Source organism: Gastrolobium bilobum, unplaced genomic scaffold (assembly GCF_033153095.1).
Source record: "Gastrolobium bilobum isolate Gb01-03AN ecotype WA unplaced genomic scaffold, APGP_CSIRO_Gbil_v1 utg20371, whole genome shotgun sequence".
Classification (NCBI taxonomy): domain Eukaryota; kingdom Viridiplantae; phylum Streptophyta; class Magnoliopsida; order Fabales; family Fabaceae; genus Gastrolobium; species Gastrolobium bilobum.
Window position 1 is genome coordinate 119,139 of NW_026898065.1, and position 15,429 is coordinate 134,567.

At 31.1% G+C, this 15,429-nt stretch overlaps 3 protein-coding genes across 4 annotated transcripts; all 3 read right to left on the reverse strand.

Moving 5' to 3' along the window:
- Positions 1-893: 893 nt before the first annotated feature.
- On the reverse strand, positions 894-2,030 carry LOC133312546 (senescence-associated carboxylesterase 101-like). Its single transcript, XM_061513763.1, has 2 exons — positions 1,689-2,030; positions 894-1,331 (listed from the first exon to the last, which is right to left on the reverse strand). The coding sequence occupies exons 1-2, from the start codon at positions 2,028-2,030 to the stop codon at positions 894-896; spliced, it is 780 nt and encodes a 259-aa protein (XP_061369747.1).
- LOC133312531 (senescence-associated carboxylesterase 101-like) lies at positions 1,968-9,524 on the reverse strand. 2 transcript variants are annotated; one of them, XM_061513745.1, is made up of 5 exons: positions 7,796-7,982; positions 6,381-6,726; positions 5,324-5,872; positions 4,356-5,201; positions 1,968-2,043 (listed from the first exon to the last, which is right to left on the reverse strand). In XM_061513745.1, exons 1-4 carry the CDS (start codon positions 7,810-7,812, stop codon positions 4,374-4,376), a joined length of 1,740 nt encoding a protein of 579 aa, XP_061369729.1. In that variant the 5' UTR covers positions 7,813-7,982; the 3' UTR covers positions 1,968-2,043; positions 4,356-4,373. The 2 variants fall into 2 exon arrangements, with proteins under 2 accessions (XP_061369729.1, XP_061369730.1); XM_061513746.1 differs by lacking the exons at positions 1,968-2,043; positions 7,796-7,982 and adding an exon at positions 9,360-9,524 and having other exon boundaries at positions 3,989-5,201.
- A 4,423-nt stretch (positions 9,525-13,947) lies between these two features.
- LOC133312547 (gibberellin-regulated protein 14) lies at positions 13,948-15,429 on the reverse strand. Its single transcript, XM_061513764.1, has 4 exons — positions 15,376-15,429; positions 15,208-15,240; positions 14,318-14,600; positions 13,948-14,132 (listed from the first exon to the last, which is right to left on the reverse strand). The coding sequence occupies exons 1-4, from the start codon at positions 15,427-15,429 to the stop codon at positions 13,948-13,950; spliced, it is 555 nt and encodes a 184-aa protein (XP_061369748.1).

A 15,429-nucleotide genomic window follows, 5' to 3' on the forward strand; every position in this document is an offset into this window, starting at 1 on the left:
TTTATTTTTTAAGTTAGAAGTTATTTATAAGTATAAATTTGGTCAAACAGATTTTGAAAAAAACTCTTATAATAAAAAGCTCTTTTTTTTATAAAGAAAAAAAAAAAGTTAAGAGCTAAAAGTTCTTAAGAGGAGTTTTTTTTTAAACTCTTATTACTTTTCTTGAATTGTGTGTTTTATTTAAATAAAAAGCTATAAAAATAAAGAGAGGTAATTTTCTTGAAATTTTTAAGTAACTTTTAAGCTAAAAATTATATTTAATTATCAAATAGCTTTTAACTTTTTTTAAGCTCTTTTTTTAGCTTTAGCTTATAAGTAGTTTCTAGCTTAAAATAAAGTGTATCCAAAGACCTCACCAAAAAAAAAAAGTATCCAAAGAAGGAAAATATTTATGGTACTACTGTTGTACCATTTACTCTGTACATCTATCCAATAAAAAATAATAAATGTTTGTCATGCTTTATGGAAAGGAGAGAAAAATATTTTTTTTATTCAAATGTCACTTGTTAAATGACAGATATACCTACTACAGATGTATAAAAGATGCGCTCCCAAAGAAGCTCTTAATAGCTGTGATTCATTGGGACTTTCACTTGGACAAAGGTGGAGATGTAGAGACCCAAATTTTACGTTTGAAATGATACTTGACTTTACAATATGATTGTTAAATTAGTAACTTATTATGCAAATTTTAATTAATCAAATAATATTATAGAAAGGGAACAAAATTTACAGACGATGACAAGATACTTGTTTCATATTTTAGAAGACCATGAAAGATTATGTTAAGGATAGTAAATTCTATCTTAGCTATCGCAGCAGGAGAACAAGAAAGAACAGAAAAAAGTTTTAACAAAAAGGAACAACTGAATTAATTAAGGGAAATACTACTCTCATTTTACATTGAGTATTTTCACTATCTCACCATAATCAACAGGTTGAGAACTTTGATTTCCATCATTTGAGGCAAATACCTCGAATTGTCTCAAAACAGATCCAGGGTTCTCAAAACAAGCAGAATTTTGATCAGAACACAAGAGAAATGTTCCGAAAGGCATGTAGTCATTGGTTTGAGAATCATGGTTTGTAATGAAGAGTCTCGGAAGTGGGTCTTTGTGTGACACAACATGTAGAAAGCAAGAATTCCAATTAGAACTACCAGATATAGCTTGTTGCAATCCCTTGTCACCAATAAGGGGTGAACCAAAGGTGATGCAGAGTGGACGATTCTTTCCTGAACCAATGCTATCTAATAGTGATATAGTGAAGAGAGTAGCAACTGATCCTCCAAGAGCATGCCCAGTAATAATCAATGGTTTGGAGCTATTAATCTGCATTGTATCATAAGGGTTTACTGGGGAACAAGTAACGTTATATGCCTAGAAACATATAGAAGATCTATACTATTTTTAAGAAGAAATTTAGCCCATTATTGCTGCTACAAGGTTAATTGAAAAATTAACCACATTTTTTTCTCCCACACAAGGTAGTGTTGGGTATGGCGCACACTCCGCATGCACACAAAGTAGATGTGCTTTTAAAATCTAAATATATATATATATATATATATATATATATATATATGCATATTTTAAATAACACCAACCAGTCCACACATCATTCTCTAGATTTGCATTGAAATCGGAAGAGACTTTAGAATAATGAAAAGAAAAAAGGAGGAGATGTACCTCGGATTTCAACTTATTAAGCTCAGTGAGATTTTCAATAAAGAGGGAAACTGCAGTGTTGTTAACAGAGAAACTTGGATTGCTTTCAACAGGAAGAAGAAAATCAAAGTCATGGAATAACTTCTTCTCCTTGAGATCAGAATATTTAACCAAACCCGGTTCAACAACAGAATATTGTGTGGCCTTAAATGCTATAATCGTCACACATGAATCTTCGTTAACATACCGAAACCATGACACTCCCTTTCCCTCTTTTGAAACTATGCCTCCATTAAGAACCCGGATAACTTTCCATGATCTTTGGAGAAGATCAGAACTTGTCACAAAAGGTGCAAGCCCCATTATACCTTGAAATCTGCAACCACAAAAGACACAAAATCCAACACATTAGCAATGATATAATTAAGAAAACACATAATTCCTCCTACAAAAAGCTCGGCAGCACTACGAAATGTTTGTGATTGCATTAATGGATGCATCTACATAATTCCTCTTACAAAAAAATACAGCTTCCTACAATATACAAAGGCCAAGTGGTCAAAGCATAATGTGAAGTAATTGCAAGGGCATAAACTGGACTGAAAGTAATCCTCTAATGCTCTGCAAGATTGAAGGGGATAATAGCTCTATTGACTATTATACATATTCATCTAATGATTGTAAATGATTTTGCATGGGACGCGGTTGTGAGAGTAACACGTGCCAGCCTAATGATTGACACTTGCACAGAACGCGATACCCATTGTGTCATGTTTTAATACGTTCCCTATCCTAACGGGTCGTTATGCATTATTTAAGTAAAATGTTTGACCAAGAAATTATTCCGGTCAAATATTATAAAAATTACATCACCAAAGTCAAAAGACCTAAAACTTGGATGGAAGTACAGCACTCGGTGCTACAGGGAAATTATTTCCCTGGTCCTCTCTCCCCCATCTTCCTCTCTTTCCTCTCTCCTCTCTCCTCTCCTCTCTCTCATAAAAGGTGCATTGGGCCGGGACCTCTACAAATTTGCTCGTGCTACAGAGTTGTCACTCTTTGTCATGATCACTGCTTATGGATAAGGAACTATATTTGCAAATTAAAAAAACAGCAATATGCCGATAATATTATTACTTATATGAAAAATAAGATCCCCTCTCTTCTTTCCTTTCCTTCTTTCTTCTTTTCATTTTAAAAGATAGAGTAGAGCTATCAATTTGATATTTTGGTGTTCATGACTGATTGCAAAGTCAAACAGCTCAATCACAAGATTGTTAATAACCTGCATCAGTCCACACATCAATTTCTAGATTTGCAGTGAAATAAAAAAAAGTTGTTCACACAGTCCACAGTTCAATTAGAATCCAAATTAAGTATAGTATTTTCCATCTTGCAAATTCTCAAATTCAAATTTAAGCATTTCAACCAATAACTCATTTAACCAGCACGTAAGCTCTAATTATATGAGGTTTTGAGCTGAGTGTGTATCAATAATCATTCTTGGGAAGAATTAATTTTAATTTTTTTATTTTTGTCTTTAGAAAAATTTATGGGCAAAAATATATTTATAACATAATTTGTTTTTATTCTCACTTATATAAAATACATATTTTAATAAATAGTCTGTTCGATTCAGAAGACACAATTTACTATTTATGTATTTGATGAATAACGTGTTTAAGAATAAAAAAAATATTTTTTATGGTTCATTATCCAGAAAAAAAAATTAGTTTTATCAAATATTATTTGTAAGCATTTCTGATCCCCACACCAGAAATATATATATATATATATATATATATATATATATATATATATATATATATATATATGAGTTAGGATCCTTTGACGCCGTTAGATCAAAAAAGATCAACGACTCTGATTTGTAAGCATGTAACACCATTGATCTTTTTTGATCTAACAGCTCTCAGATGAGGTGTCAAATTTAAAATTTAACACCGGTGTCAAAAGATCCTACCTCTATATATATATATTAAAAACATTGTCATAACACCAATCGAGTTGTAACTATACACAAATACTAATAATAATAATAATAAAAAGATAGAGCTTCATCTTATAAAAGGAGAAATGTGAATGGGATAAAACAGTATTGCACTTATACATGTATTATATTAAATTTACATAATTTTATATATAAATATACCTATTATCACTTTTTTCTTGTAATACTGTTATTTATAATTTTTCACAAATATAACAGGGGGTTATGATATATTAAATTAATTTTAAGATGTTATCTAAAGTGTCAGAAATAATACTTTTAAAGAGTAAACCCTGCATTCATTCATGGCATTTCATATAAATATTAATTAACAAGCATACATTATACTCACGCTTAAACTTGCAACAAGGAAAGTAATAGTTTACGGTAGGAGTTATATTAACAAAAAAATTTTCTTACAAATTATTTTTTCTACAAACTATATTAAGTCTGACTAGTCATACTTCAATCAAGAATTTATGACTAGTCAGATTTAGTATAGTTTGTAAGTTTGTAAGAAAAAAAGTTTGTCAATATAACTCTCTCCATAATTTAGAAGGGAAGGACAATTGTAAGAACTTCCAGTATCACAACACAAAGCAGGAAACTAAGAACCCAACCCAATTTCAACAAACGAAATACATAAGAAGGTTACAGGATGAGATAAGATCCTAACTTACTGTTACATTATATGCACATCAGCAGAAATTATAAGTATTCCCAGCATACTTCACATTATAATTTTCAGCATTGTTCATGAAGCTACCGAGTGGTGAATCATATGAAGTTCCTTTAATTGCCTTATACTCATTCCACCAAGTCATGTAGCTGCTTTCTTTCAGGAAAATCTCTATTGACACAGCATAATTCTTGAGCAACCCATAAACATACTCCTCAAATTCAAGCAATTTCCTACAGGCTGCTTCTTTCTCTGTCACGCTAGATTGTGCATCCTTCAACTGTTTGCACAAAAGCAGAGCCTCTTCAACATGTGCCCAAAAGCAAGAATCTATGGTTAAAAGAGCTTCCACATTCTTCTTACTTGTACTGTTTAAGTCACTTGTGGCTTTTGTTGTTCCTTCCTTTAACCAATCCTCCAACAGTTTAAAATGTTTGGACCTTTTTTCAGTCACATAATCTTTACCTCCCTCACTATAGTATTTAGCAATAACAAGTGGTTCAACCATTCTCCTGTAATTAGTCCCAGCACCAAGCCAGCGGGTACGAAAATTTGAGCCTTCTTTCTGAGGCTTCATCTCTGCCTCTTCAACCATATTTTCCCAGTAATTTATGAGGTTTTTCTTGAACTTAACAACATCTAGGTCACTTTTTAAGAGCATCTTCTTGAAGCTGTCATAGTACCCTATGTTTCTATCTTTACAATCCTTCTTGTACCACTCAAGTTGGGCCATGTCTATCTTCACTAAATTCAATTTCTTGGATAGCTCAACTGTTTCCCTCTTCTGGAAAATGATAGTTTCCATCATTGTTACCAAATTATTGATAATGTTTTGATGTTGTTGCTCCTGCCAAATCAGTTTTAGAAAAGAGATCAGGAAAAATTGGATTGACCAAATACTAATCTAATTTCTAGTAAGGTTCACATTTACTATAAAAGTTATTTTAGAAATAAAACATATTCAGCTACCTGCATATGTGGTGTGAATCCTAGCCCCCACAATTGCAAATGGATACTTGCATGCAGTGTATTAGAATAATTCATGTCTTTAGCCTGTACTGTAAAGTCCTTGCAAATTGCTTTATGATTGAGATTTTCCACTATATTTCCATAATCCATAGACTGAAATTCTTGATTTTGATCATGGATAGAGCCCAATGCCACTAGTACTTCCAAAATAGAATCAGGGTTCTCAAAACAAGTAGAATTTTCATCAGAACAAAAGAAAAATGTTCCAAAAGGCATGTAGGAACTGGTTTGAGAACTATAGTTTGTAAAAAAAAGCCTTGGAAGTGGGTCTTTGTGCGACACAACATGTAGAAAGCAAGAATTCCAATTAGAACTACGTGATATGGCTTGTTGCAATCCCTTGTCACCAATAAGGGGTGAACCAAAGGTGATGCAGAGTGGGCGATTCTTTCCTAAACCAATGCTATTTAATAGTGATATAGTGAAGAGAGAAGCAACTGATCCTCCAAGAGCATGTCCGGTAACAATCAATGGTTTGGAGCTATTGATCTGCATGAAGATTGTTATAAACATGTAGAAATCTACACTATTCCTAAGGCTAAATTCACCCCACAATTGCTATAAGTTTAATGAAAAATTATCTCTCTTATCCCAAACACCCTGAAGTTTGTAGGTAGTAATCCCTAACAAAAGAACTTAAGGACAAAAACATTAACAGTACAAGTGGTTAAAGAATATGAGTGAAGAAATGAACCGTTAAGTACAACTGCTTTCAAAATATAAACATACCAATATGCATATGTAAGACTTTAGGATGTCATCTCTTATATATATCATCGGTTCATTCATTAGTTTAGAAAAGAAAATCAACAAGCACTAATCCATGCAGGACAATCAATCTGATTTGTCTCTTTTTGTCAAGGCCATTGCTTATAGTTTATCATGCAGTTCAAAGATACAATTTAGTATCCACATTACGGATTTTTCAGCTTGAAAATTTTCAAAAGCGAAATCAAAATGGGCTTAAAATAATGAAAAGGGAAAGTAGTAGATGTACCTCGGATTTCAACTGATCAAGCTTCTGATGATTTTCATAAAAGAGGGAAACTACAGTGTTGTTAATAGAGAAAGGATTACTTTTTGTACAAAGAAAGTCAAAGTGAAGAAAATTCCTCTCCCTGATATCAGAATATGAAACCAAATCCACTTGCAGATTAGTATCTGATGTGGCCTCAAATGCTATAATGGTCAAATCCGAAACCGGTTCTTTATAAACTTTCCATGATAATCCCACTCCCACATTAGAAAGGATGTCTGCATGATGAGACGAGATAACATCCCAGGATCTTTGGAGAAGAACAGACCCTGTCACAAAAGTTGCAAGTTCCATTCCACTGCTAAATCTGCAACCACAATGACACAAAATTTAACACAAGTAACGATATGTTAAAGAGATATAAAATAATTAATTTAACCTCACCTAATGCCTTAAGATTTTAGGTTGAAATGACGTTTATCATGGTATCACAGCTTAAGTGACCAGAAGGTCACAAGTTCGATCCTCACCACCTCCACTTTCAGGTGGAATTAAGAAAAGCAAAAAGTAGACCAATAATAAGCTTGTGCCATATGCACGCTTCAAGCCCAACAAACTCTTACGTTCTTACGTGAGAGGATGTGTTACAGAGATATAAAATAATTAATTTAACCTCACCCGATGCTTTAAGGTTTTGAGTTGAAGTGACGTTTAACACAATACAAGAATCAGTAGTTCATGTTATTTTCTATTATGGTTTTTCACTGTGTAGCACCGATACCAACACGTGACACGATACGACACTTCGACACGTTAATTCTAAAAAATATTAAATTTCGACACGTTATGAAATTAAATAATTTTTTTTATTTATGCAGTTTATATTATATTTAATATTCAATAATTTAACAAAAAAATAATCTAAACTTATAATATTCATAAATTTTGCAAAGAAACATAAGATATCCCAAATATTTATATTAAATTCAATAAAATGGTAATAGTAATCCATCGACACGTTAATTCTAAAAAATGTTAAATTTCGACACGTTATGAAATTAAATAATTTTTTTTATTTATGCAGTTTATATTATATTTAATATTCAATAATTTAACAAAAAAATGAATCTAAACTTATAATATTCATAAATTTTGCAAAGAAACATAAGATATCCCAAATATTTATATTAAATTCAATAAAATGGTAATAGTAATCCAACGAATGTAATAGTTGGAACTAAAAACTCAATGCAACACAATCTTTGAACTTTTTTTTGAATTTCTATAACTCGTGTTGGAGTGTCGGAGTGTTGAGAGTGTCGGACACACACGTTAGGATTTTTGAAGTGTCGGTGCTTCATAGGTTTTTCACGTATAAACCAAAATCAAAAAAAAAAAAAAAGGAAAAAAGAAGGAATATTTCACTTATCACATACAACTGAGACTGCATCATGGTCCGAAATAGATAGAACAAGCAACTTTGAAGTAGCAGGTTGTGATGCAGTGTATTGTTCACAAATGATACAGATGAAGAAGGTTGAGGAAGAGAAATGCTATGACGGTTATTAATAGTGTTGCAAAGAGTCACACTCACACTATGTCATAACCATAGGAAACTCACTGGAAAACAAGAGGAAAAGGTTGAGGCCATGCAAAGAAGGCAACATGGTTAGTCAACAAATCTGCTGATACCATCTTACAACACAAATTCAGAATAAAAAACTGAGAAAGAAAAAGAAGAAGAAAACTTGTGGATTTTTATTTCATAATCAATGAATATTACAGAAGCAAGAGACACGAAAACCTAGTTCAGCATTTTCCAGGAAAAGTCACTTCTAGTATAGAAATCTAACTATAGTTACAACAGCTCTGGTTACAATAAACCTAACTACAGTTAACAGTAAATAAAAAATGCTTTTATTACACGCCAACCTTTTTATCCAAACCATAAATTAAGAGATATGTCAATGTTGTCGGAAAACTTTAATTTATTCCTATTTTTTATTTTAAAAATAAATTATGAAAACCAATTTTTCATAGGGCTTTATTAATATCATGTGAAATAAGAGAAGCTCTCTTATGTCATAGAGATAGTTATGAGTGGGACCCACTTACTTAAAGAAAAAGAAAAAAAAGTAACACGGAAGTCGATGTATGTGTAGGAGAGAAAAATACTCTCCTACAACATAAGATAATATTTTCCCTTTTTTATAATGATAAAAAAAAGTTGATAACCAAATAAATTTTACTTTGTTTTTAAGTTCTTGGACAGAAAACTATTTTTTAAGAACAAAGAATAGGTGTTTAGGTGTTTGGGTAAGTCAATTTATTTATTTATTTATTTTAAAAAAAAAATTCTGGGGCGAAAGTTCTTACCACACAAATTCAGAATGAAAACTTGAGAAAGAAGAAGGAATTTCTGGAGTTTTATTTCATACTCAACGAATATTACAGAAGCAACAGACACGAAAACCAGCTTAGTATTTTTTTCATATGACAGAAAAAGCAAAGTTAAAAGTAAAGTCATCTCTAATATAGAAATCTAACTATAGTTATAACAAATGTGGTTACAATAAACCTAACTACAGTTAACAGTAAATAAAAAAAAAATGCTTTTAATACTCATTAAAAGTAGCAAGAAGAAATTTCTGTCGGGTTTCGTCGAAGGTGTATTGCATAAGTTATAGCATTAAAATACAGTTAAAGTGCAACACAAAGATGAACTACCGTAGATAACAAGTTTAATAATTAAGTGGATATAAACTACAAAGTAACTTCTCCTTTAAAAAAATTTCTAAAAAATAAAAAAAATCTTATAAAACGAAGATGGTACTAGGAAACTGCCATGATAACGCGTTGCAGATTGAAGAATAATAATAACAAGATAACCATCGTATGAAATACACCTTATGCGGGGCTAGTTATGATAACTTGTATCCCAAAGTCCTCATTTTTACCGACCCTAGGTTAAGGAAATCAAAGGAAACTAAACTTCCTTACCTCTAAGCTTCAGCTTGCGAGAGACCCAAAACTCTCCTTCTTGACTACCCTCAAGTGATGCACGAAAAGGGGTAAGGTTTAGGTTGGGTTTTTTTCCATGAACTCTTGGTTTCTTGAAGGGAGGGAGAAACGAGGAAGGAAGAGAGAGAAAGCCCGGAATGAAATATCTTTTAGTGGATATTAATTCATTTGTGACGTATTGGGCACTTCACTTTTGATACATGAATTTTGGTGTTAAGAAACAGAGTAAATTTTCTTTGTGTTCTAATAAAAAATACTGTCATTATTTTGTTCTTACAAAGAAAATGTAACTTTTAATTCTTCTATAATTTTAATTTTTTTTAAATGTGATTCTTCATAAATTTATTGAAGATTTAATTTAATCTTTAAAAAATTATTAATATTGATCTTTTTTTTCATGCAACAAAATTAAGAATCATGTTTTTTTTTAGAGATCAAAAAATATTTTACGCTAAAAAGTTTAAGAGTAAATAGATGCTCTCATGTTTAAAAGAAAATATGACATAATTATGTGAAAAAATTATAATTATATAAAAGTGAATTAATAATAATGATTTTATAATTGTATTTTAATACTATTGTTTTCTTTTGTTATTATTGAACTATTTTTATATAGTTATAATTCTTTATATTATAAACTCATAATTTTTAACATGAGAGGATTTACTCTCATCATCCTTGATAAAAAAAAGTGATAGATATTAAAATTTTCACATAAATAAATCATATGAAATTTTAATATGAGAGGATTTATTTTTATGAATTTTTAGTGTTATTTCGAAAAAATTTATTTTAAATTTTTCTTTCTTTTTATAAGCACAAATTTAGTTAAAAATGTTTGTACAAAAATTCGTATTATAAAAAGGATTTTTTTATCATAATGAATAAAATAATAAAAGTTAAAAACTTACAAAAATAAACATTTTTAAGGATATATATTAGCTTTTTAGGGTTTCCATATTTATTTTTTAAGTTCACTTTTATTTTGCATTTTTTAATTTTACTCTTTGTCCTAATGATCCATTTTAATAACAAATTATTTATCTTCGTTTCTGAAAACCCTCATAACAGTTCTATATAATCAATAAATAAATTTTAACTTAAGATAATTGTATCAAATAAGCTTTTAATGGCTATGATTCGTTGAGAGTTGAGACTTTTACTTGAACAAAGGTAGAGTTGGAGAGGACCCGCATTTTACGTTTGAAATGATACTTAACTTTACAATATGATTGTTGAATTAATAGTTTATTATGCAAATTTAAATGATTGATACTTTACTAATAGTAGAGGCCCATTTACTTCATATTTATTTTGGGCCTGAACACAACTTTATAAACCTCTTTTTTTTGGGCATTTCCATATCATAATTTTGTCGGATAAGATCATTGTTATCCATTTTATGTAAAAACATCAACTTTGATCCGGCCCATTTAACTCAAAACCTTTCAAAGGTTTTTTTTCTCTCTCTCTGTGTAACATGGTCTGCGATAAAAATGCTAACAACTTTATAGCTCTTAAGTTTTTGATTAGATATTTGAGAAAACTTCAAAAAATCCCTTGAAAGTTTTGTCATAATCACTTACCCCCTTTCCGAAATTTTTAATCATTTACACTTTTACTTAAATTTTTTTTATCACTTACCCCCCTAACTTGATTTTCCATCCAAAATTAAAGTTAACAGAGTTAACTTTTTTAAAAACTACCAAAACTATCCTTAAAAGAAAAAAAGAAAAATTAACCCTTGGATAAGAAAAAAAAACACATTCTTGCACGGCTCTATAAATAAGCAAATGAATATATGGATCATCTTTTGGGAATAGCAAACAAGAAAGGGAATTGAAATATTTAATCAATGAAGTATTTAATCTTAAAATTCCTTCTATATGCAGTAAACACCAAATAATGGGATCATGTAAATTGAAATCTTGCAATTCTGTTTACTTTTCTGCAATGAAAGTGAATATTTTCTGTCTGAAGACCAGAAACACACAACTTGCAAAGGGCTTCAAAGCTTCTTGTGATCGGCATCTCAACCATGCGGTCAAGGTGGTCAGGCTCGCAGTGGCACGGTTCCACTCCTCAATGACTATCTCTTCCCAGCAGTAAGGTTCAGTTAATGGAAAGGTTAATTCTTTTTTTTTAAGGATAGTTTTGGTATCTTTTTTAAAAATTAACTCTGTTAACCTTAATTTTGGATGGAAAATCAAGTTAGGGGGTAAGTGATAAAAAAAATTTAAGTAAGGGTGTAAATGATTAAAAATTTCGGGAGGGGAGTAAGTGATTCTGACGAAACTTTCAGGTTTTTTTTGAAGTTTTCCCTAGATATTTTGGTAAGAATGAAAGTTTAAAAGAAAATCAGAAATCGTGTTCTTGAAAAATTTATATCAGCGGATCAGGAGGAGCCATGACCGGGATCTACGTTACATCAACATCAACATGGACATGATACAATACTCTGATACAATAATTATAAAAATGTTAGATTTCAACGTAGGGAAATGATATTGTAACAATCAAGTTGTTTACTATCATGTTACTACCAATCAATCTCACCGTTAGATTGATTATGTTGATCCAACGGTTATATTTATTTTCATCTTTGTATGCTTATGATTTTTCATATTTAAAGTGAAAGCATTAAATATGAGAAATCATAACCATACAAAGGTGGAAATAAATATAAAGTATTAAATTTGAGAAATCATGACCATACAAAGATAGAAATAAATATAACTGTTAGATCAACATAATCGATCTACCGGTGAGATTGATTGGTAGTAACTTAATAGTAACAAAACTTAGTTGTTACAAATATCCTTCCCCTTCAACGTAGTAGAACATGTTTTGATATTACATAACATTTTTAATTTATATTATATATATTATATTTAAAATTCAATAATTTAACAAAAAAAATGAAGCTAAATTTATAATACTCATTAATTTTGCAAAGAAACATAAGATATCTCAAATATTCATATTAAACCCAATAAAATGATAATTGTAATCCAACGAATCTAATAGTTAGAATTAAAAACACAACGTAACTTTTGAACTTATTTGAATGTCCACAACACATGTCAGAAAGTGTCAGACGCGACACATTAAGATTTTTAAAGTGTCGGTGTATTATAAACTAGAACTATTATCAATGAACTAAACTAGCAAAACCATAACAAGTGGATCAAACTAGAGGAATCATAAGATTCATAACAAGTGAATCTAAGACTAAATCTCAAAATAAATCCTCAAGGTAATTATAGATCATTTTTGTATACTTTGTTAACAATTTCAGCAGATTTCAAATCATGATGTTAACTAATTTGTTGTTCACAAAAATAATAGTTTTGGTCTTAAGCATATAGAAAAATATAAGAAACAATATTAAGAACATATTAATCATTTTATGTAATTACATTTTCTTTTCTCTTTTATAGCTAAACATAATTACTTTTTATTTTTAATGATCTCTTCTTTTTTCTCTTTCATACATTAGGAGAGTTAATATCCTTTTTATTTTCTCTTTTCTTCATTTTCTGCCCCCATCCAAATGGACGCTAAGAGCCCTCAACTCGAAGCAACCATTCTAAACTTGATAGCAACAAAAACCGCTTGGTACATTAGGGACCATTTTTTCATTGGCAGAGTAATAACTAACGTCATTTTCAAAGAGGGCCAACACCTGCTCCCATTGTTGGGACATTGACCATATTGCCCCTCCTTTAATAAAAATTTATCTGATTCTCACTTCTGAAAAAAAAATTGCCAAAATGTCACGCCTGAATCCCGCTGGTCTGACAAGCAGGAATGAACTAGACACGTGTCAGCGTCTGAATGGTGAACCATTCTCGCTGGGCTGCCCAGCTAGAATGACAGAATACTGACACGTGACAAAAATACAGACATCCAGAGAATGCCTGTGTTTTTACCACGTGTCAGCATTCTGTCATTCTAGCTGGGCAGCCCAGCAAGAATGGTTCACCATTCAGACGCTGACACGTGTCCAGTCCATTCCCGCTTGTCAGACCAGCGGGATTCAGGCGTGGCATTTTGGCAAAAAAATTTTCAGAAGTGACAATCAGGTAAAATTTTGCCTAAAAAGTGACAGAACGGTCATTGTCCCCCATTGTTAGTCCTTTAATTAAGACATTCTGATTTTTTTTTGGTACACTTTAATTGAGGCACTCTGACAGCTGTAGGACAGATCAAGATATTAAACTATTTTTGACTTTGAAAAAGCAATAAAGTAAAAATATTTTTGATCTCAGAAAGTTGTGCCAAAAAAAGAATCAAATTTACCGAGGTCATGTTCACATTGACTGTAGTCCTCAATTTCAGACAACAAATACATCCTTGTATTAATTATATGAATCTCTTCCTGGACCACAAGGATCACATAGACAACACAAGCAGTATTGTACTAATTGAATAACACAATAACATGTATAATTAACTTCTGATTACTCAGTTATTGAATACACTAGAAATTCAAACCACATAATTAAATAATTCAAACTTAATTACTACTACAAAAGCTTAATTAAGTAGGCACTAGATAGGTTTTCTATGGGCACTTGTATTTGTTGCCATGAGTCAACATATCAGTGTAACACTTGCCACACTTTTCGCGGTTACCATAAGTTCCTGGAGGCACACATTTGCAGCGGTCACAACAGGTCATGCATGCTCTCATGCACACTCTTTTCCTTGAGTGATTTTGGCACCTATAATCACATAGTGGAATGCAATCTGCCCATAAAAAAAATGAGTACTATTATTTAATTCATCAGATCGTACTACATTTTTTAAAAATATAAGAAATCTTACCCCACATTTTATTCATTGATTTTTCATATATATAATAAATCAGAATCATTATATATAAATAAAATGAATCATTAAATATAAGGGAATTTTATAAAGTAACCACTTACCCTTCTTGGATTTAACCATGGGAGGTGGTGGAGCTGAAACAACAGGTGGTTTCACTACTGGTGTTGGTGGAGTAGGTGCCTTAACTGGTGGTGGTGGTACCTTCACTGGGGGATAAGGAGGTGTTTTCACTAGGGGAGGAGGAGGTGCCTTCACCTGTGGAGGTGGTAGTGGTGGAGTTGGTGCCTTCACTGGGGGATGAGGATATGCTTTCACCGGTGGTGGCGGTGGTGGAAGAGTTGGTGCCTTCACTAGTGGCGGTGATGGAGGATTTGAAGGACTCACCTGTGTACCAAATGCCAAATTTGTAGCTTTATATAACATGAAAATGAATTTTTTCTAAAGTACAATCATACACTCAAGGCTTTTTTTACATTTGTCTGAGCCAAAATTAAAATGAGAAATTGTGAATATACAAATACAAAATGTAAGATAATTCTATCCATAATTAAATAAAAAAAGGGTTTCTAGGATCATTGATTTAACATAACTTCCATATCTATCTCAAGTATAAATTTTCCTTTAGGTAGGAAAATTTGAGAAGATTTAACTAAAAATACAAAGTAATGAAAAACAGCATCTAGTGTGCTATACTTTTAACTATACTCTTTAATGTTCTCCCATTAGTTTTTAAATTTTCTTCTATATGAAGGCATTATGAAGAAAACCAGAAGGCGAAAAAATGAGCATGTTCATTATTGTACAGAAAGGACTAGAAAACCACATGGAGTTGTTAATCTGTTTCCACTGTCAATAAATAAATGAAAAACGAAAAAGAAATCATACAGATAGTGACAATAGTTAGAGAAATGAACTTTTAAATAAGGATGTTCAGATACCAAAAGGGAATCAAACAAAAAAGGAAAGGAAAATTTTGTATGTGTAAACATACCACTATCTTGAGATCTTCATCATATGAAAATACCTGCACATTAAGATATTAAAAATAAAGGTGGGGTATTCAAGTTAAAAAAAAGGGACATAATAAAATGAAGAAAAATAAACTCTTTTTCATTTTCAAATGATGAGTTGAGTGGAAAGTAGAATAAAAGAAGTATACCTTTGTGGCTACCAAGAGAAAAATGGACAGAATAAGAATGGATTTGGAAGCCAT